This window comes from Culex quinquefasciatus, chromosome 2 (assembly GCF_015732765.1).
Source record: "Culex quinquefasciatus strain JHB chromosome 2, VPISU_Cqui_1.0_pri_paternal, whole genome shotgun sequence".
NCBI classification, from domain to species: domain Eukaryota; kingdom Metazoa; phylum Arthropoda; class Insecta; order Diptera; family Culicidae; genus Culex; species Culex quinquefasciatus.
This window is the reverse complement of record NC_051862.1, coordinates 164,279,996-164,303,132: the sequence shown is the minus strand read 5'-3', so window position 1 is coordinate 164,303,132 and position 23,137 is coordinate 164,279,996. Positions and strand designations below refer to the sequence as shown.

The following is a 23,137-nucleotide window of genomic DNA, read 5'->3' as shown; positions in this document are numbered from 1 at the left end:
CGGACACCAGACACCAAATCCAATGACAAATCCCACGGGTTGGATGTTGTTCTATGGGTTTTCTTGATGGCTTTGAAACATTTGCAGCCGTTTAGCGCCAAAAATAACTTTCACCACACACTCCTTTGGCTTCACGGCCTGGTCGCGCGAATGTTTATACAATCTCTGTCGTCTAATGTATTTATGTTCGGTTTCCCAGCGTCTACGAGCGTCTCAAATCGCGTCGTCCGTTTGTGAAACTGGGTTAATGTTGGCTGATTAAGTGACATCATTTCTATCAAATTGCAACAAATTATTTCTTACTAACAATTCGTTACATTTTTTTTTTGTGAATATAAAGAGACGAGTTTCTCGTCTCTTTGTATTCACAGTAATGCATTCTGCTAAAACGCTCAACCAAACCACAACATTTTTTTTGTTCTACAGGTTACCTGTTGACGCGAGTCGAGGGTAAAATTGGATCTCCCGAGAAGCCGCTGTCCGATCTGGGTCTGATCTCGTACCGGTCCTACTGGAAGGACGTCCTGCTGGCGTACCTGTGCTCACGACCTGGGACGACGCTGAGCATCAAGGATATCTCTCAGGTAAGACTTCCCCTAAATAATTGAGTTTAAACCAAAATAATTTGATAAATTGATAAATTGATAAATTGATAAATTGATAAATTGATAAATTGATAAATTGATAAATTGATAAATTGATAAATTGATAAATTGATAAATTGATAAATTGATAAATTGATAAATTGATAAATTGATAAATTGATAAATTGATAAATTGATAAATTGATAAATTGGTAAATTGATAAATTGATAAACTGATAAATTGATAAACTGATAAATTGATAAATTAATAAATTGATAAACTGATAAATTGATAAACTGATAAATTGATAAATTGATAAATTGATAAATTGATAAATTGATAAATTGAAAAATTGATAAATTGATAAATTGATAAATTGATAAATTGATAAATTGATAAATTGATAAATTGATAAATTGATAAATTGATAAATTGATAAATTGATAAATTGATAAACTGGTAAATTGATAAATTAATAAATTGATAAATTAATAAATTGATAAATTGATAAATTGATAAATTGATAAATTGATAAATTGATAAATTGATAAATTGATAAATTGATAAATTGATAAATTGATAAATTGATAAATTGATAAATTGATAAATTGATAAATAGATAAATTGATAAATTGATAAATTGATAAATTGATAAATTGATAAATTGATAAATTGATAAATTGATAAATTGATAAATTGATAAATTGATAAATTGATAAATTGATAAATTGATAAATTGATAAATTGATAAATTGATAAATTGATAAATTGATAAATTGATAAATTGATAAATTGATAAATTGATAAATTGATAAATTGATTAATTGGTAAATTGATAAATTGATAAACTGATAAATTGATAAACTGGTAAATTGATAAATTAATAAATTGATAAATTGATAAATTGATAAATTGATAAATTGATAAATTGATAAATTGATAAATTGATAAATTGATAAATTGATAAATTGATAAATTGATAAATTGATAAATTGAAAAATTGATAAATTGATAAATTGATAAATTGATAAATTGATAAATTGATAAATTGATAAATTGATAAATTGATAAATTGATAAATTGATAAATTGATAAATTGATAAATTGATAAATTGATAAATTGATAAATTGATAAATTGATAAATTGATAAATTGATAAATTGATAAATTGATAAATTGATAAATTGATAAATTGATAAATTGATAAATTGATATATTGATAAATTGATAAATTGATAAATTGATAAATTGATAAATTGATAAATTGATAAATTGATAAATTGATTAATTGATAAATTGATAAATTGATAAATTGATAAATTGATAAATTGGTAAATTGATAAATTGGTAAATTGATAAATTGATAAACTGATAAATTGATAAACTGATAAATTAATAAATTGATAAATTGATAAATTGATAAATTGATAAATTGATAAATTGATAAACTGATAAACTGATAAATTGATAAATTGATAAATTGATAAATTGAAAAATTGATAAATTGATTAATTGATAAATTGATAAATTGATAAATTGATAAATTGATAAATTGATAAATTGATAAATTGATAAATTGATAAATTGATAAATTGATCAAATAGTAAATTGCAGCGAAGACTCTTAGTTTCCTGGTCAAAATAATGTTAATATATTTCTAATCTTCTAAAAAAGGATTTTTAATGAGCTTCACTTCAAGATCCGTCCTCGTGAGGCCAGCCATGCTCATCACGAGTTCGTTTAACCGGTCAGCACTTGTTGGGCAGTGCCCATCGACATCTGTCATGATTTTCAACGAAAAAACTCAAATAAACAGAAACATAATCTACCGAAAAAAAACATCATCCTCCCGAGTAATGAGAGCGTTCCACTTTCCAGCCGTCCAAGCGTATTCGCATAAATGGCGATGATTACCGGTATTTGCTCGCCGCGAAGAGGATTGCAGGCAAGACATGATCCGGTTTTTTTCATCCTCCCCGGACTGGACTGCTGGCGCGGATGATGATACTCATTATGTAGATAGGTGCAGTTGAAGGGGCTGCTGCAGAAGGAAAGGGGGCTTTTGCTCTAATTTTAATGGCAATATTATCGGTTGCTTCAGGCGGTGGGACATAAGGTGATAATAGGCAGATAAGGAACCACAGCTGTAACATGGGTCATTAAAAAAAGATGTCCGATCCAGCTATTGGAAGTGGTTCAGATATTGACAGAGATGAAAAATGGTTGTTGTTGAACATGAAAAAATGCAAAGAAATTAAAAACATGTTTTTATCTTCGAATTCTATTTCTACTCAAAGTATTCATTTCAAAGATTATATTACACCAAATCAACTGCACCTTCGTCAAAAGAGACGCTTAATATTACACACTGCCTGTACAATTTTTGTAAACACAAAAAAAATTCAACTAACGGGATTAAAACCCAGCACCAACAGTAAAGGACTGACGCCTTAGCCCACTCGGCCATCAGACCGGTGAGGAATGGAACGTATATATGAGCTTGACATTTCGGTAAAGAAAGTTACCCATTAGGACAGGCCTGCCCAACGTCCGGCCCGCGGCTTTTCAACAAAATATTATATTAATTAATTATTTTTTCAAAATAAAAAAATAAGATTCACATAAAATTTTTGCACATTAAAAAAAATTAAACAGGAACTTTTTGTTGTTTTTGCAATAAAATGTTGCTATTTCAACTTTTTTTTTTAAATTTTGCCTTTTTACTTTTTCAATTTTGGTTTGAAATTCAAAAAAAAAATTTGTTGTAATTTAATTCTTTTTATTTTTTTATTGATATTTTCAGAATCAATTATCAAACTGATAAACTGAGCAAGAAAACAAAATTATCCATTTTGTAAAATATATGAAAAATTAGATTGTTGTCTGAAAATTTACAAAAAGACACTAAATATTTTTTTCTGAGCTTACTTCGAATTGAAATTTTATTTTTTTAAGAACTTGTTTAAAATTTATTTTTGAATAAATGAATAAGCAAAAAATAGTGTATTTTTCAGAACAACTTTACATTGTTAAAGTTTTGGTTAAAATAAATGCTTGAAAACGCGAATTATTTAAAGTGAAAATAAAAATCACTGCCTAAAAGGTATTTTTTTGTAAAGAAGATTTGGATACACATTTTAATTAAATAATTTTTTTCATGTCTTATTGATTTTTTTATATATTAATGTGTTGAGGAAGTTGAACTATAATTACAATACAATTTTAAACAAAAACAAATATAAAAAATATAATATATATATATATATATTTTTTTTTTTTAAAGATATCTTTGTTTATCTTTCTTATAATCAAGATTTATCCGTGACCGTGGTTTAGGGGCAAGCGTGATTGCCTATCACCCAGTCGGATTGGGTTCGATCCCAGACGGTCCCGGTGGCATTTTTCGAGACGAGATTTGTCTGATCACGCCTTCCGTCGGACGGGAAGTAAATGTTGGACCCGGACTAACCTAAAAAAAAAAGGTTAGGTCGTTAGCTCAGTCCAGGTGTAGAAGTCGTCTCCCTGGGTCCTGTCTCGGTGGAGTCGCTGGTAGGCAGTTGGACTAACAATCCAAAGGTCGTCAGTTCGAATCCCGGGGTGGATGGAAGCTAAGGTGTAAAAAGAGGTTTGCAATTGCCTCAACAATCAAGCCTTCGGACACCTAGTTTCGAATAGGAATTTTGCAATCGAGAACGCCAAGGCAATGCTGTAGAGCGAATAATTTGATTTGATTTTTTTTTTTGAATCAAGATTTATGAATCTTATTTGCAATACTTGTTTATTTTTTTTTTACTTTAAAATAACTTGATAAAATTGTTTGATGAAAAAAGAATTGTTGATTTTTTCCAACTTTTATTAAACATAGTTCCGGCCCGCCACAGCTTCAGAAAACTCTAATCTGGCCCGCAGGGCCAAAAGGTTGGGCACCCCTGCATTAGGATGTAACAAAAATTACTTCTGGCGGGCATTCAGGGATTCGTTCCAGTGTGCCCACTGAGCCCAAATCCCAAATATGCACAGAAAAAAAAATGATGGTAATATTCATCAGGAAATGGTGACAGATTTTGTGGCAAAAAATGATTTATTTTACCCCCAGAAAATGATGAATTTTCATCAGTTTTTGATGAATATTCATCAGGTTCACATTTTTATGTAATATTACTTAAAAAAGAGGTAATATTCAACCTACCACATTTTCAACATTTCAAAAATCAACTTTTTTTCTGTGTGAGCTTGGTTGGACGTAACAGAAGCTGGCGCTTTGTATTTGAATTTTAAATGGGATTTGACCCGTAATAAAAAGATTTTTTCAAAATTCCAGCTCCTGTTAAGTCCAATCAAGCTCATATTTGGGATTTGAGTTCAGTATGCCCACCAGAACAAACCCCTGAATGCCCACCAAAAAGTATTTTTTGTTACACTCTAATATATTGGCGATGGTGGGTCTACGAGGTCAATTTAAGGAGTTCATTTTCCGAGAAATTTTATAGCCTTTTCTCAGTGAGGCGAGGAAGGCAGCAATACATTGGTCCAGAAAATTTTCGAGTTTCGTTAGGATGATACCAAACCTTTGAAAATATGGCATTTTCAAATAAAAATTTCATTTTCAAATAAAATATTCAAGAGTGTTTTTCCAGCGTTTGGTTTGTGCTATTTCGAGACATTTCTGTGTTAAAATTGCACCTCAAAAAGCTGTCATTTGTTGTCAATAAACTTAAAATCCATCATACCAGAACGAAAATTATTGTTTTTTGATGGCTATAAAGGGGCTTTGAACATGAGCAATGCTCAACAAAATCGACCGACCGGCAATTTTATTAAATATAAGCTTTGATGTGCAAATGTAGCCATTTTGTTTTGATCCGGGTTCGCAACGACTGATTATTTTGAATCTTTCTGGTTTTGGCGAGCAGTCTTGTCGAAAAAGAAAAACAGATTTTTTTCTCTACTTCACTGACGTTTCGGCCTTTATTTTGAGGCCTTCTTCAGGGGTTTACTAAAAATGTCAAGCTTTTACAATGTGTGTGTTTTGGTTGTGTTTTTGTGTACTTACTACTTTTCTGTTTCTTGTTAAAAATGTTTTAGTCCTATTGTTGTTGTTTTTTTTTTATTATTATTAAGTTGCCGGCCTATTTTAGTCCTATTGTGAAACTGTAAGTATTTTGTATTTGGTTCAAACTTTTTGGGGCCTTCGAGAGAATAATGGCCTCAAGCCGAGAGAAAAGTGATACAATTTACGGACACAGAGAATACAGCTCAAGATTGCTGAGAGAATAATCTCTTCGAGGTTCATCAAAACCCAAAAAAAAAAAAAGAAAAAGTGTCATCAACGGAAATCGAATCAAAGATCTTTGACATACTAACTAAAGACTCAACTGTCTCGGCCACCACAGCTTGATGACCAAGGAGTGGTCAGAAGTCGTTGTGTTACACTTGTTGAAGATTGAATGCTTCAATTAACGAATGAATAAATTTGTTTTGATGGTGTGTGTTGGAAGCAGGGCTTGCGAAATTTCGACTTTTTTTGTGATAGCTGACAGAGCACTCCAATCGTCTTCACCACGACAACCTGATTTCTACATTCTGCTTTCGTTCGTTTCACACACAAAGGAATGAGTGCTACGCAAAGACACTCACACAATCATTGACTTCCCTCCAGGAGAAAAAACGACTAGAGAACGGTCGTTTGACATTCTACCGAGATTCCGATCATCTCTCCAATGATAGCAATCATATGATTTCTGTCACCACGCAGCATACACTAGGAAGAGAGAGACAAAAACGAGAGAAAGAGAAAGAGCACGTTGTCTCGTTCGGGCGGCTGCTTGAGTGGTGCTCATTTTTCGTTCGTTTCGTCTTCGGTTTTACGTTCACCGACCGTTGCCAAGCAATGACGGTCATGATAGGCGTTGTGTGTCAGCGATCAAATATCGTTTTGGGAAATGATCGCTGACAGAAAGCTCTATCGAATATCGAGCAATCCCGTTCAGTGATCGATCCCTTTTCAAGCATTGGTTGGAAGCATTATTCTTTCGACTTTGGAACTGAGCTCTTAATAAATTTTGAGAGAACGATTCTCGCGACTCTGAATTTTGCGTAATATTAAAATTCAAATAAATATTTTTTTCGAGTGATCTGAACAATTTATCAAATAAGACAATTGGTACTAGAAAATTATAGACTGCTTAACCAGACCTAAAAAACAATTTTCTTGTTTCTTAAAAAATCATCATAACTCTGCGGCAATTTTTTTGCCCAGACTTTTCCATAACTCAAAATTACAGTTTTGGGGAAAAAAAATAAAATTAAAATATCATTTTTTCGGGTTTACTTTAAAGTAGTGGGGTGACAAAAACTTTAAATGCAATTTGTACCAGCCTTAAACCATATCCTATTAAAATTTGTTTAACATTTTGTGTTATTTTGATAAGAAAACTATGACGAATACATCACCATCACTAAAGGTGAATAAAGTCATATTTTAGCATTTCAAATTTCAGACTTAAAAAAAGTGTAAATATCCGAGCACATCGTTCAAAACCTTCCGAAACATTCAATTACCCCTATATTTTCCACCAGCCTTCGGGATACAGCCCCCCTTCGATCTACATTTGCCAACACAATAATTTAAAAATTACTTTTTACGAGCCGCGCTCGTAACTTTCTGCTAAAATATTATACTTTCTAAAACATGACGCGGGTCCGTCAATGAACGTCTCATTTATCACGGAGGAAGGCTCGCACCAAAGTCTCAATTTTGGCCATGGGCAGGACTATAATTTTTGCTTAAACAAAATATTGCCCACGCGGCCTGGAAAAAAATTAGAACCCCACGTGCGCAAGTTGATTCTTCAAAAAAATAATACGCTAATGATGATGATAGCCGTAAGTGGCAAGACCTGTGTCGCGATAGGGTGGTAATTATCGATCGATCGATGGAATATTTAAACAGTTTGCGTCCTCGGTGCGAGGATCCATCACCGAATGATGGTAAAGAGTGGCCGAAGCTATCATTTTCGATATTGCTGGCAGACATGGGTGGTTGTGCACAAGTCAAGTGATCTTTTTTGGCGACTCGGTTTATGACCTACTGTTGCTAAAACATATGTTTAGATAGCGCACTCGGCATGGTGAATTAGTGTTATTATGGAATATTAATTTTAGGGAAACTCACCTGCTCATTGTATTAATCTTTTCTCGGTCAGAATCATCTTACTTAACAATTTAAAGTGTAGAAAATTTCCCTCAGAAAAATGTCTTTTCAAAAAATTGCATATAACAAATCAGCATTTGAAAGCAACATCGTACCGATTCGATCGATTCTGTTGACCCCACACGGTAGGATCCCCCCCGAAGGAGAACCAACCAAACACGTAATATGGCTAATAAATAATAACGATCAATTTTCGAACATTTTTCAGAGGAAACCCAAAAAAAAAGGAAAAACGACGCAGGATCTTCGATCCTCCCTTGCAGGCACATCTTGCAACTTTGCTCTTTGCAGTTTAACTCACTACAACTTACTCTTGTTCTTTTTTATGATTTCAGGAAATGGCTATCAATTCCTACGATATCGTCAGCACACTCCAGGCCCTCGGAATGATGAAGTACTGGAAGGGTAAACACATTATACTCAAGAAGCAGGTGGGTAATTTTTGGCAGCATTTTTATTCCCTTTTTCCTTTAACCCTCGTGATCGAAGCATTTATTTTTTTTTTTCAAAATTTCGATTTTCGAAACCGATACCTTCACTTATCCTGTGTATTTGTGTATTTGTTTGTGAGAGTTGGTTTAGAAGTGAGGGTCTCCTCTAATCGCCAAGTGACCGGCTGGAGTTTGAAGATTTTGACTTGACGGACAACGATTGGCTCATCAAATCCAGGGGTGGAATCCGACTCAAGGGTGCCCTCCATGAGGATTTATGACCACGTTTATTGTTTAGGGGTTAACGTCATGATTCGAAATCCGGACACTTAGTAGCATATCATTTTCGTTATAGCTGACAAAAAATCATGTAGTAAGTTGGAAATGTAGAAACATCATCAGGATGTATTATAAACAGTCTGTTTCAAGAAAATCCATGCAAAATGTGTCTTTTCCAACAATTTTTCATCAGAATTTTAAAATTAAAATGACTTGTTGTGCTTCGAATCCCGGACACTGATAAAAGCTGATTCGAAATCCGGACACTTTTGCTTCGAATTCCGGACGCTCGATTTTACTTATGAATCGCACAAAATTGGACTGAAATGTTAGTGAATGACATTCTTTAGGTCTCAAATAAGCTGTTAACATCAAAACAATCGATAGTTTATATAAAAATTTGCTAGAATTTGAGGAAATCAAAACCATAAATTTCTACTTTGCCTTCCCGGTGCTTCGAACGCCTATGAAATATTTCAAGTGAAATGTTTCGCATTTTTTGTAAACTTATAATTTTATTGTATTGAATTGTTTTGGCATTAACTACAGCGTTCAAACAAACTTTAAATGAAAGTTGATGTTGGAATTCATCAAATAACACAGTTTGACATTCATAATGCGAACTTATATCCAAATAATTGATAAAACAAGATGAAGTGTCCGGGTTTCGAAGCGTCCGGGAATTCGAATCATGACGTTATGTATGTGCAGTAGTGTCGCGTATAGAACTCGCGATTTAAGACTTACTGAAAAATTGTGTTTTCAAAAAAATATCATGTTTTGGTCTAAAACCTAGAAAAATGCGTTCGAATTGCCCCATATTTCACTTTAAATTATATTTAGGAGTCCTATCAATAATGTTCTGTATTCATATTGATCAAGGAAGTCGTCGTTTTTCATTGGCAGCATGTTAAAGCTGAAAACATATGTTTTTGCCTTAAATTTTTTCGAATTTCTCTCAAAAAAAAACCATCTAAAAAAGTTCGTCATCTTGTACTCTTTAACAATTTTTAAAGTCACTTCAGTGCCAAGATACAGCCGTTTTAGTAAAATAAAAATAGCGAATTTTCAAAATTCTCTATGAAAACTCAATTTTATCACTTACACTACTTGTTCAGCTACTGGCAGCATTTTATATGTTTCCAAACCTTTTGCATTTATTATAACATAAACTTACAAGCAAAACTATAGTTTTTATTGATTTGACTATTTGACGTAAGCGCCATGACGAAGCAGTGTATTTTCAATTTACCACCTTTAGTACTAAATAATCACGTTTTCTTCAAGATTTTGATGAAATTAAACATATGTATTAATGTAAGATATTTTTTTCATTAAAAGCAATTTTCATCAAAATCTTTAAAAAATGTTACTTTGTTTTACTAAAGGCGGTTAATTTAAAATACATTTCTTCGTAATGGCGCTTACGTCAAATAGTCAAATCCATGAAAACTATAGTTTTGCTTGTAAATTGATGTTATAATCAATGCAAAAGGTTTGGAAACATATAAAATGCTGGCAGTAGCTGAAACAGTAGTGTAAGTGATAAAATTGAGTTTTCATCAGGGATTTTTGGAAATTCGCCATTTTTATTTCACTAAAATGGCTGTATCTTGGAACTGAAATGACAAAAACTAACTGTTAAAAAGCAAAATTTTCCAGGAAATTGCTGCCTACAAGGTGACAAACTTTTGAAAAATATTGTCAAAAAAAAATGTTTTTGCAAGAATGACTTTTTGCAATTGTAAAACAAACTTTGTTAAGAAAAACCAACTAGCCAAAATATATTTTTGAAAAGTTGAGAAAATTTTCTAGATTATCCTTCATTGTTTGACTACACAGAAAAAAATCAATTCTCGTAATCATGAATTAAGTTCACGAATGTGAGAACCACGAAGGAATTTATTCATGAGTATGGTGCATTTGCACTATAAACGTGAATATATTCCTTCGTGGTTCTTGCATTCGTGAATTTAATTCACGATTTCGAGAATTGGTTTTTTTCGGTGTATGTTGGTCTGACTGCTGAATGCTAATATACAGCCTAAAGCCTTGTAAATCTTAATTTTGGAAACTATTGGTTATATTTTTAATGTTAAAAATCAAGCTTTTTGTGAAGTTTTCTGCTTTTTTTTGTAGAAAATAATTTTAATGTTTAAAAATCCAGCTCAATATTTGATATGCTAAAAAGTGTAACCTATCTAAATTTCGAAATTAACCAGAATTCCAGTTAACAATGTCAAAATGTTTTTCAAAAAGGTGTCAAAAAGTAATTTTCTTTGCTGTAATTCATAAAGTGCTTTTATTTTTTTCCGCAAAAGTTGCCCTTAAAAATAAAAATAAATCACTTTCGTTTGCAAATAAGATCTTGCATCTTATTAAAATGAAATGATCTATAATTTTATTCAGCAATATTTAGATTTTTTGAATTTTGCATCATTATAGACATACACAGAAAAAAATCATTTCTCGAAATCGTGAATTAAATTCACGAATACGAGAACCACGAAGGAATATATGCATGTTTATAGTGCAAATGCACCATACTCATGAATAAATTCCTTCGTGGTTCTCACATTCGTGAACTTAATTCACGATTACGAGAATTGATTTTTTTCTGTGTAAGCGCAAAATATGTCAGTCCCCTAACACACATTCCTAATCATATCCTACAAATTTAACGAACACAACATATCGATCAAAAAATCCCTTCTCAAGATATAAATTCAGAGCAGCTTCAAAAATTAAACAAAAAATCTTGTAAAAAATGCTGAATTCAAGAGAACTACTCAGCACATATGTATATTTGTCTTATTCCTACCGAACTAGAAGTACTGAGATCTATGTTGGTTTCATTATTTTATCAATTTGTTCGTGAAAAAATTATGGGTTTAGTTTAAGTGAATTCGGGATCTTTTCAAACATTTTTTTATTACTTGATGAAGGACTCTAACATTTTATTGAGTGTAACTCTGTAGAATCTATGACATTTCCCCGAAACCCATATTACCGAAAGGACATTTCCCCGAATGCCACTTCCCCGAAAAGACACTTCCCCTAATAGTCATTTCCCCGAATTCCATTTACCCGAATTTCCCATTTCCCCTAATCGTCCACATCCCCGAATGCCATTTTCCCGAATGGGCCACAATCCCGAATGCCACTTACCCGATTAGTCATATCCCTGAATAGTCATTTCCCTGAACGCCATTTCCCCGAACGCGGTCAAGCCGAAATGCCCGGTGCCCCGGAGCGCGCGCTCTCCTGGGCACCGGGCATTTCGGCTTGACCGCGTTCGGGGAAATAGCATTTTACAGTCGACTCTCTGCTTGTCAATATCCAAGGGACCGTCGAGGAAGAGAATCATCAGATTACAGAACGATGCAAAATGAAGACTCGATTGAAAATATTTTTTCTTGATACCCAGCTATGAGAGAGAATCATGGCAACGTCCATCAAACAAAAACACACAAATTTCAAACACCCTTTGAAGCTTCGTTTCGCCAAGCAAAATGTCTGTACAAGCCATGAAAACTGAAATTATTGACAACCGGAAGAGATTTTTAAAGCAAACAGGGACTGAAGAATTCATCGATAGATGGAGAATTATTGATATCGAGAAGATCGACAGCCAGAGTGTCGACTCTATAAGAAAAAAATGATGGCAAAATATTTCTTGAAAGGTTCGTATTGGCCTTGAATGATCAACTTTCTTTTGGCTTCACTCAGAACAGACGTAGCATTTTAGGGGAAGGGGTGTTGGAAGGTTTGGTACTATTCATTCAAATACAATGAATATTGTTACAGATTGTTGTTTTCTCAAAACAAATACCTTTTCTTATAGACATGATAATAATAATGCAATAGAAGTTTTGTTATTTTTTATGATTCAAAACATACCGTGCGATTTTCGTAGTACCCCGTATCAGTAGAACCCCGTTCACACTGATAATTTTATTCACATTGCTGGTTTGGGATTTGGCGAAAAGTATAATCAACAAAAATTGTACCAGCCTTATGTACCTATTTGTTCGATTTTTGCATTTTTGAACAAAATTCGAAAAAATTCCTTGCAAATTTCTCAAAAACAACATCTAATCATGCGGTTGAACACAAATGTTAATTGAACAACAAAAAATTAGGAATTGGGTCCTAAAATTAAGCTTAAATTTGTGATATTATTGTTCACAAGAAAAATAAGCTTTTCTAAGTACAATGACCCTTTGCGGTCGGATTTAAAATGGATTTTTATTTCAATTTCTAAAAATTCACTTCACGGCCCTTCTTGGCAGAAAAGCTCCTACTTGACAGCTCGATCCAGGGGGCCATAGTTGATCCATCGAAAAATGTTGTCTTGTCAATAACTTTTTTGCATAAAAATGAAAAAAGTTATCAGAAATGGTTTTTAATCGTGTTTCTTACCGTTGTGAGCATGAGCATGAGCATGAGCATGGTTGACTGCCAATGAGCTGCTACTCCGTTATTGACAGATCAGCTGAAGTTAAACAATGAATCAAAAATGATCAGTGGGAGCCAACCATCCGTTCACTGTTTAACCCTGAAGATCCCTACTTTATTAGTCAATACCGGCGCCCTCCCAAGAAGCCTGCAGTTCAACGAAAGGGAGGAATGTTAGTCCGATAGTTGAAGTTGCAGACTCATCAAGCACACAGTTTTTCGCTATATACTTGTTGATACCGCTTGAGACCGTTGAATCCACAGCATCTCCTTCAAGCATCACGTGATTATTATTTTTGGGTTAGTAGGATAAGGTATTGGCTTTTCGATGCCTCCCGAGCTACGATGCTATGGGGAGGACTTTCATAACAGACCCGTCGGCGAGCCTTCCGAGCAACGATGCTATGGGAAGGTCTTTTTGGTTAACACACAAAATCACTCACACACAATTATTTCACTCCACTATTAATTAATCCAAAATGTCAGTGCGTCTTTCGATCATTATATAGAAATGGTTTTTTCACCATTAAAAATAAAACCTTATTCAAAACATTATACACAATTTACCCGACGCCGTGCCTTCCGATCAACGATGATATAGGAAGGGCTTTGAAAATCACAAAACAATTAATTAAGATCTCAAAAAAAAATCACAAAAAAACACCAATTACTCAACGAAAATTACGCTCAAGACACAAATAATTCAGTAAGTCATGCTATTATTCGATTAGCACAATCACTCATCCCATACGAACAGCGACACAAAAGCACACCAAAAAATTAACCTGAATAATCACGATTTCGCGTCCCCACTTCCAGCGCACCAATGATCTTAATCGTGTTTCTTACCGTTGTTCATAAAAATTTACAAAGGGCTTTACTACCCAATTTACAACATTTAATCAACAGCATACCCGAAAAAGCTGTTTGTTCGGTAAAATTGAGAAAGAAAATAACTGTTAGTCATGGAAAAAGGCTTTAGCGAAAATGATGATTAGAGGATATGCAAATCCGGGTAATTTTAAATTTAAATAAACGACAATTGGCGTAAGTGTCACTTCGGGGAAATGGCATTCGGGGAAATGGCCGATTAGGGGAAATGGCATTCGGGGATATAGCCGATTAGGGGAAATGATATCCGGGGAAATGGCATTCGGGGATGTGGCTGATTAGGGGAAGTGGTATTCGGGGATGTGACCAATTAGGGGAAATGATTTTCGGGGAAATGGCATTCGGGGAAATGTCATTCGGGGAAATGAGCTAGACCCAACTCTGTAATGCTTTTACAATGTTTGGGTCAAACCAGCCGGATTATAATCAAAAGGTTCAAATTTGGCATGGAAGCTCCTTGGCCAAAATATTTATTAGACCAACTGGTTTAATTTTTTTTGTTGGTCATTAGGGTGGTCCATTTTTGATGTTTTTTTACAATTTCGCAAAAAAAAACTTTTTTATAAAAACATATCTCTGGAACTGCTGATCCAATTTTAGCTTGCCACATTGCAAAAGAAAGCCGATTTCTTACATTTTTATATGTGGGTAATTCTCTACCAACTCACACGAAATCGGGAAAAGTTGCCCCGACCCCTCTTCGATTTGCGTGAAACTTTGTCCTAAGGGGTAACTTTTGTCCCTGATCACGAAACCGAGGTCCGTTTTTGGATATCTCGTGACGGAGGGGCGGTACGACCTCTTCCATTTTTGAACATGCGAAAAAAGAGGTGTTTTCAACAATTTGCAGCCTGAAACGGTGATGAGATAGAAATTTGGTGTTAAAGGGACTTTTATGTAAAATTAGACGCCCGATTTGATGGCGTACTCAGAATTCCGAATAAACGTATTTTTCATCGAAAAAAACACTAAAAAAGTTTTGAAAATTCTCCCATTTTCCGTTACTTGACTGTAAAAATTTTTGGAACATGTCATTTTATGGGAAATTTAATGTACTTTTCGAATCTACATTGTCCCAGAAGGGTCATTTTTTCATTTAGAACAAAATTTTTCATTTTAAAATTTCGTGTTTTTTCTAACTTTGCAGGGTTGTTTTTTAAAGTGTAACAATGTTCTACAAAGTTGTAGAGCAGACAATTACAAAAATTTTGATATATACATTTTCCGTTACTCGACTGTAAAATTTTTTGGAACATGTCATTTTATGGGAAATTTAATGTACTTTTCGAATCTACATTGTCCCAGAAGGGTCATTTTTTCATTTAGAACAAAATTTTTCATTTTAAAATTTCGTGTTTTTTCTAACTTTGCAGGGTTATTTTTTAGAGTGTAACAATGTTCTACAAAGTTGTAGAGCAGACAATTACAAAAAATTTGAAGTATAGACATAAGGGGTTTGCTTAAAACATCACAAGTTATCGCGATTTTACGAAAAAAAAAGTTTTGAAAAAGTTACTTTTTGCGTTTCTCTTTGTTTCGTCGTCCGTGTCTGTCGCGGGTGACCATGAATGGCCATGATCGATGACGACCAACTTTTTCAAAACTTTTTTTCGTAAAATCGCGATAACTCGTGATGTTTATAAGCAAACCCCTTATGTCTATACTTCAAATTTTTTGTAATTGTCTGCTCTACAACTTTGTACAACATTGTTACACTCTAAAAAATAACCCTGCAAAGTTAGAAAAACACGAAATTTTAAAATGAAAAATTTTGTTCTAAATGAAAAAATGACCCTTCTGGGACAATGTAGATTCGAAAAGTACATTAAATTTCCCATAAAATGACATGTTCCAAAAAATTTTACAGTCGAGTAACGGAAAATGGGAGAATTTTTAAAACTTTTTTAGTGTTTTTTCGATGAAAAACACGTTTATTCGAAATTCTGAGTACGCCATCAAATCGGGCGTCTAATTTTACACAAAAGTCCCTTTAACACAAAATTTCTATCTCATCACCGTTTCAGGCTGCAAATTATTATAAAGTGTTCCGATCAGTTAGCTCGCCTCTCGACAGCTGTGCACTCCAGCAAGACATCGATCGCCTGTTACGCTGGTGCACTGCCAACGGAATGGAGGTCAACGTACAAAAATGCAAAATCATAAGCTTCACGCGCAAACGAACACCTCTCTTGAGTAGCTACAGGATGGGCCAAAACGAACTTGAACGGGTGAACACTATCAAGGACCTGGGTGTGACGATCGACAGCAAAGCGTGCTTCAACGAACATATTGCACTGACAACAGCGAAAGCTTTTGCCACCCTCGGATTTCTTCGTCGAAATGCAGCTGACTTTGTGGATCTGTTCGCGCTTAAAACAATCTATTGTTCGCTAGTTCGGAGTCAACTAGAGTACGCCGTCCAAGTATGGGCACCTTACTACGCCGTGCAAGCTGAAAGGATCGAGCGGATTCAGCGAGCTTTCACCAGATTTGCTGTGCGACGCCTGCCATGGGTGCGGCCTCAAGGACTCTCCTCGTACGATGACAACTGTGAGCGGCTTAAACTCCTGCGCTGGCATCACGACGGGTTCTACTACAGCGAATTTATGTATTCGACTTGTTGTCGTGCAATATTGACTGCCCTACTCTTCGCGATAAAATCACCCTACACATCCCAGCTCGTAATCTGCGCAACCCTGCTCCGTTTCTTGAAGTTCCTGGCCATCGTACGAACTACGGTTATTATAGTCCCCTTAGTGCTTGCTGTCGAGTGTTTAATGATGTAGCAGATGTGTTTGTGTTTGGAATGTCAAAATGTGTATTTAAAACTAGGATTAAAAATAGGACATAAGGTGTAGTCTGTGCGGCGAGTGCCAAAGATGAAATAAATAATAAAGTACTCAGAATGTCACCCCCTATAAGGGGTGAGATTGGGTCAATTTTCAAACACCTCTTTTTTCACATGTTCAAAAATGGAAGGGGTTGTACCGCCCCTCCGTCACGAGATATCAAAAAACGGACCTCGGATTCGTGATCAGGGACAAAAGTTACCCCTTAGGACAAAGTTTCACGCAAATCAAAGAGGGGTCGGGGCAACTGCTGTGTGAGTTGGCGGAGAATAACCCATGTTGTATTTTTGTATTTTATTTGGCTCAAACTTTATGGAGCCATTTTGTGTCATTACACATACAAGTCCCCATACATTTTTGTGTGCTGGTCATACAAAAATGGTACGTTAATTTTATAAGGTGGTACGTAAATTTTAAAGGAATTTTCTGATAGATTTGGTGTCTTCAACTTTTTATGATAAAAATTAAACTTTCCCCAAATCACTGTTTAAAAAAAATAGTTATTAATGTAAAATCATTTTTTTTGCCGAGCTCCCGTGGCCTAGTGGTACGGGTTTCGCTTTGTAAGCAGAAGGTCGATGGCTTGAACCCCAATCTCGCTCATCTCCACGTCCCCGGATCGGTCTTGCGTGCTCGTGTGGCATGGCATTGGGGGATTGGTCTAGGGAAGGAGAGGGGGCAACTGCTCGAATAATTCGTCAATACTGTCTCGCTCAAACAATAGCGCTACGGAAGACGATCGTTCGGCAGGCTGTAAACAGGAGCAGAACGGAAAAAAACTTCAAACTTTTTTTTCGAAAGGTTCAGAAAATTTTCAATAAAATTGCCTAAGAGACATTGAAAATTAGAGCTCTGGTTGCTGAAATACAGCGAAGAAAAGACAAATCAACAACAAAATTTAAGTTTTTTTAAGTCTTATCCAAACATTCCCACATTTTCTAATGCCAATATCTTAGCAAATAATGATCCAATTTTGAATGTTGAAAAATGAAACAATTGTGAAATTTTATGAACCAAAAAAATATTTGGGAAATTTTGGAATCAAGACTAACATTTCAAAAAAGCGTGGCATGTTTGTTCCTTTGAACGAAAAAAAAAAAATATGAAGGATCATCATTTAGAAGGGAGTTTCGCAATCATTTCTGAAGTTCTACTAAATATTTGCCGAACGCACCCTTTCTTGCTCCCCTCTAGATTAAAAAATAATCATGCCATTCCATCTGATTTACAATATTTATTTAACTTATTAACTCGACCAACAAACACAACACCTTCCCGTGCCGGTAGCTACCGAATTCATCGCATTTTATCGCGAACTGCGTATCACGTCGAAATTGCTGTTCATTGGAATCATCATCATATAAAAATAAGTTCGAGAATGAAAAAAAAAACGACACACGGAATTTCGGTAGCAAACGCGTAAATATGCCGGGGCCCTCAGGGCTGGTCAAATTTATGACACTCTACCAATAAAACTGACCCACCGCCGCAGGGCAGGTCGCGGCGCAGGTTCGGGTTCGGAAGTTTTTGCCCCAAATTTATGATCCCGCTGCGGTCGGTTGGAAGGTCAATTGGAGTTTTTCAACGAGTTGCAGATTTTCGGTGAAGTGTTGAAGATTCGTATGATTTGAAACTAATTTTAGGGGGATGCCTCGTGAAGTTGTACGAATTTTGGTACGACGATTGGAGTCATTATTTTCATTAAAATATTTCTCACTCGACAGGATTCCCACATTATTATTACAAGTGAGCCATGTGTGTCATTTAATGACTGCATTTTCTTTTGTTTTGATTCGATTTTATTGCAGGGTATGATTTTATTCACGGTGTCTTCCTTCAAAACATATATCTTGAAACATGTCTTAGAGGAAGGAATACATTTTGCTTATGAAAAATGTCCTTTAATTATGATAACAAAAAAAGATCGAAGAGATAGCACGATCAAGGTACGAGAATCAACTTTAAACTCGCTTGTGCTTGATTACCGCAGGTTGTAACGGTTTCCCCAGGAGATGAACTGTTCAAACAATTTAACCAGTTGCTGACAGCTTTTGTGTAGCGGGATCTGTACCTCGAAATTATCCTGTACACCCGTTGATTGAGCCTTCTGGAGAGTGTCAAATTATTCTCGACACGAGAGTTCAGGTTTTTCCCCCAGAGAAGATCTTCCTAATGACCCCCCTTAAAAGGCGCCACAAACAGCTGCCATTTGGGGGTCTGCTAATCTGTTTCTTAAGCCATCTTACGGACCCCTGGATGTACGAGGCCCTCGAAATCGTGTGCGGTCGTCCGGAGGAGGTTCCCTTTCCTTAAACACACACACGCAAAATATGGTTGATTATATTAAGCGTGCATTAGCAATTTATAAACTGCAAATTTATGATCGCGTTTCTTGCCTTATTTATAAACACACAAACACACGCTGATACCAGTTTGCAGTCACATAAATATTGTTTTGTGCCACCACCCTTCTGCCGGGCTTAAGCTTAAAACATTATTGCATTGTGAAGTTGTGACGGGTCATAATTCGAGGCATTTTGGATTTTTCCATTCAAAAATGAAACGCAAAAAAAAAACATTATTTTAAGAAATCACGGAGAAATTCTGCAAGTCTTAAGAGTTATTGATTCTTCATTTGTACACATTTGTTACTCTTTTTTCAAACTTAGAGCAATTCCAGCTCAAAACAAAAAAAAAACTTTTTTCTTGACCCTCTCCGAATTCAATGAAACTTTGTAGACGCCAGTTTCACTCGATAATGACATTTGAGAAGGGCGTAAGTGTTTTAAATATTTTTGTATTTCGTCATTTAAATCTTGCTGTATCTCGAAGCCGTTGCGTCATATCAAAAAGTGGTCAAAAACAAACTTGTAAGAAGTTTGACAGGCTTTCCGAAAAAATACACTGAAAAATGAAATTTGAAGGTGAGTCCACGATTTTTTTTTCGTTCAAAATTTTTGTGAAAGTAGCCCAAGATGTAAAAAAGAATCACAAAAAATGCAAGATGGCCCTAAACAAAATTACAAAAACTTCAAAATTTTCAAAAACCGAATATGGGAGTCGATTCTTCAGACAATTTTACGTAAAAGTCTCCATACCCGAGCAGACGGAAATAACTTGGGAATAACATTTTTTGATATTTTAAAATACTAGGCCAAAAACATTTTTTGTTATTTATAACAAAATTTGTTATTCGTCGTTTTGTTTTTTTTTTTTTGTTATTGGATTGTTATTGTAATAACAGACTACAAACATTTTTAGTTATTCTTCGAACAAATCTTTGTTATTATTTTTTGTTATTTTAACAACTAATCCGATCATCCCAATAACAGTTGGAGTTATTCTTCCATAACAAAAAATGTTATTCCAAAGTTGTTTTGGCTTTCAACCAATATCAGACCAATAACAAATTTTGTTATCATAACATAAACTCTTATTCAACCCCTATGCAAAAATGTATTATTCAAGAAGATTCCATAACACTTTCTGTTATTTTAACAGTATTTGTTATTGAAATGGCATGAATTTTATTATTACCGTCTGCCCGGGTATTGACCATTGTCCTAAGTCCAATCCTTTTGAAGTTACAGAGGATTTTTTCAGCACGAGTCGTACATTTATCCAACGAGGTTCACCGAGTTGGATAAATACGAAGAGTGCTGAAAAAATCAAGTTTTGCAACTTGTAGCATAAACTACTATTTTCCAACATTTTTATTTTTAAAGCTGCTGTAACTAGTTCCATACAACATGTTTTGCAATTCCAAAAAACCACATACTGAGTGAAATTTTAAGTCAAATTTTCATGTATTTTGTTAATAAATCGTTTAGATCAAAAAAAAAATGTTGAAAAGTGTTACTTTTCGGAACAAGTGCTGAAGAGTTCAACTTTTCAGCACCCATTTGAGTGCTGAAAAGTAGAACTTTTCAGCATTTATTTTGAAAAGTGTTGCTATTCGATTCTGTTATATTTGGTACAGAAAAGTAGGCTATTTCGTCGTTCAAGAATGACCGGAAAAGTGAGTAATTTCACGACAGAATTGCAAAAAATGCTTTTGTGATGGTTTTTTGGCAATTGAGCAGCTCTCTACGAAATCGGCCTTTTTTTCTTAATTTTGATTTCTGTCTTTATTAATCCAGCTGAAACTTTTTTGGTGCCTTTGTTATGCTCAAAGAAGCCATTGCTGCTCATACAAAAATGATGTATGAAAATTCAAAAATTTGTTTCTTTCGAAGGAATTCTTTGATCGATTTGGTGTCTTGGACAAAGTTGATTTTTGATTTAACTTTTTGTCCCTAAAACTTGATTTGCAAAAAATACTACTTGGAATTTTTGTATTTTTTGATATGTTTTAGAGGACATCAAATGCCAACTTTTCAAAAATTTCCAGGTTGTGCAAAAAAATCTTTGACCGAGTTAAGAATTTTTTAATCAATACAGATTTTTTTTAAAATCAAAATATTGGTCGAAAAAAAATTTCAACTCAATTTTTCGATGTAAAATCAAATTTGCGATCAAAAAGTACCCTAGTGAAATTTTGAGAAAGTGCACAGTTGTCAAGTTAAAGCCATTTTAGGAAACTTTTTAGAAAAATGTCGCAGTTTTTCATTTTTTTTAATTAGTGCGCATGTTTGCCTACTTTTGAAAAAATATTTTTGAAGAGCTGAGAAAATTCTCTATATTTTGCTTTTTCGGACTTTGTTGATACGACCCTTAGTTGCTGAGATATTGCCATGCAAAGATTTAGAAACAGGAAAATTGATGTTTTCTAAGTCTCACCCAAACAACCTACCATTTTCTAATGTCGATATCTCAGCCACTAATGGTCCGATTTTTAATGTAAATCATGAAACATTGGTGAAATTGTTCGACCTTTTCGAAAACAATATTTAAAAAAAATTAAATAAGGACCAACATTATAAAAAAAACCTTTATATTGAATGTTTGGCCCTTTTGAAATCCTAGTCTTGATTTGAAATTACTTTAAATATTTTTTTCGAAAGGATCCGAAAATTTCACGAATGCTTCACATTTTTAACTTTGTGAATCGGACCATTCGTTGCTGAGATATCGACGTTAGAAAATGGTGGGTTGTTTGGGTGGGACTTAGAAAGCATCAATTTTCCTGTTCCTAAACCTTTGCATGGCAATATCTCAGCAACTAAAGGTCGTTTCAACAAAGTTCAAAAAGCAAAGTATAGAGAATTTTCTCAGCTTCTCAAAAAAAAAAAAAGATTCAAAGGTGGGTAAACATCGGCACTAATTTAAAAAATTAATGACTTCGACAATTTTCAAAAAGTTTCCAAAAAATGGCTATAACTTGAAAACGTGGCACTTTATCAAAATTTCACTTAAGTACTTTTTGATTGCAAATTCGATTTAACATCGAAAACTGAAGTTGAAACATTTTTGCAAGCAATGTTTCGATTTTTGAAAAAAACTGTATTCATTCAAAAATTCATAACCCGGTCAAAGATTTTTTGCCGATTCTGGAAATTTCTGAAAATTTGGCAATTGATGTGTATCCTAAAACATATCAGAAATAAACAAAATAAAATTGTGTTATTTGGCAAATAAAATTTTAGTACCAAAAAATGAAATTTAAAATCTTCAAATTTATTTTACCGTGTATCATTTTTTTTAGTGTAGTCCATATCCATACCTACAACTTTGCCGAAGACACCGAATCGATCAAAAAATTCCTTCAAAAGATACAGATTTTTGAATTTTTATACATCATTTTTGTATGGAGAGCTGCTTAATTTGTATGGAAAATTATATGGACAAACTAATGATGCAAAATGGCTTCTTTGGGCATACTGAAGGCACCTAAAAAGTTTCAGCCGGATTGAAATTTATAAAAAAAAATTGAATTGCCGAAATCTCACAGAATTGCTCTAGTGATAAATAGCTCAATAAGAAGTGAGCAAGCAAATTTCTATCCAAAGTTTTGCATTTTTTTTTAAGTGTAAATCAGCAAATTGGATGGAGTTAGGAATGGTTGCTTAACCTGCCAAACATACGAGAATTTCCTCTAGCTTTTATTTGAATTTCTTGGACTATTTTGTAAAATATAACGTTTAATTAACTCAAATAAAACCTGCTGAAAGCTGCACATTTTTGTCTTCTCAAAATGGAGAGTCAAATTTAAAACGGACATGCTTGCGACAGCCAAATGCAGGTGATTTGGTTTAAATTTATGCAAACTGTTGCCCGTTCAAAACGCTAATTAATTATGCAATAAAAAGCACAATTATTTTTATTTCGATGACAACGTTCTCGAAACTTAATACCATTCTAACATGCAATAATTAGAACATGACACCCGTGCATATCCTGTCGCTCATGCAACAAAGTTGCATGCAAATCGATCAATTGCTGCTCATTTGTCCACGTCCAGCCCATGAAGGTTCGCGGTTTGCAATCATGAC

The 23,137-nt window shown here is 34.2% G+C and overlaps 1 protein-coding gene across 1 annotated transcript in view; it reads left to right on the top strand.

Annotated features, from left to right (window-relative positions):
- The window catches only part of LOC6038084 (histone acetyltransferase KAT7), a 200,630-nt gene that overhangs the window by 140,368 nt on the left and 37,125 nt on the right, over positions 1–23,137 (top strand). The window contains exons 8-9 of the mRNA XM_038251704.1: positions 427–584; positions 8,134–8,229. Coding sequence (XP_038107632.1) covers positions 427–584; positions 8,134–8,229 — 254 coding nt within the window. The remainder of the gene's footprint in view (positions 1–426; positions 585–8,133; positions 8,230–23,137) is intronic.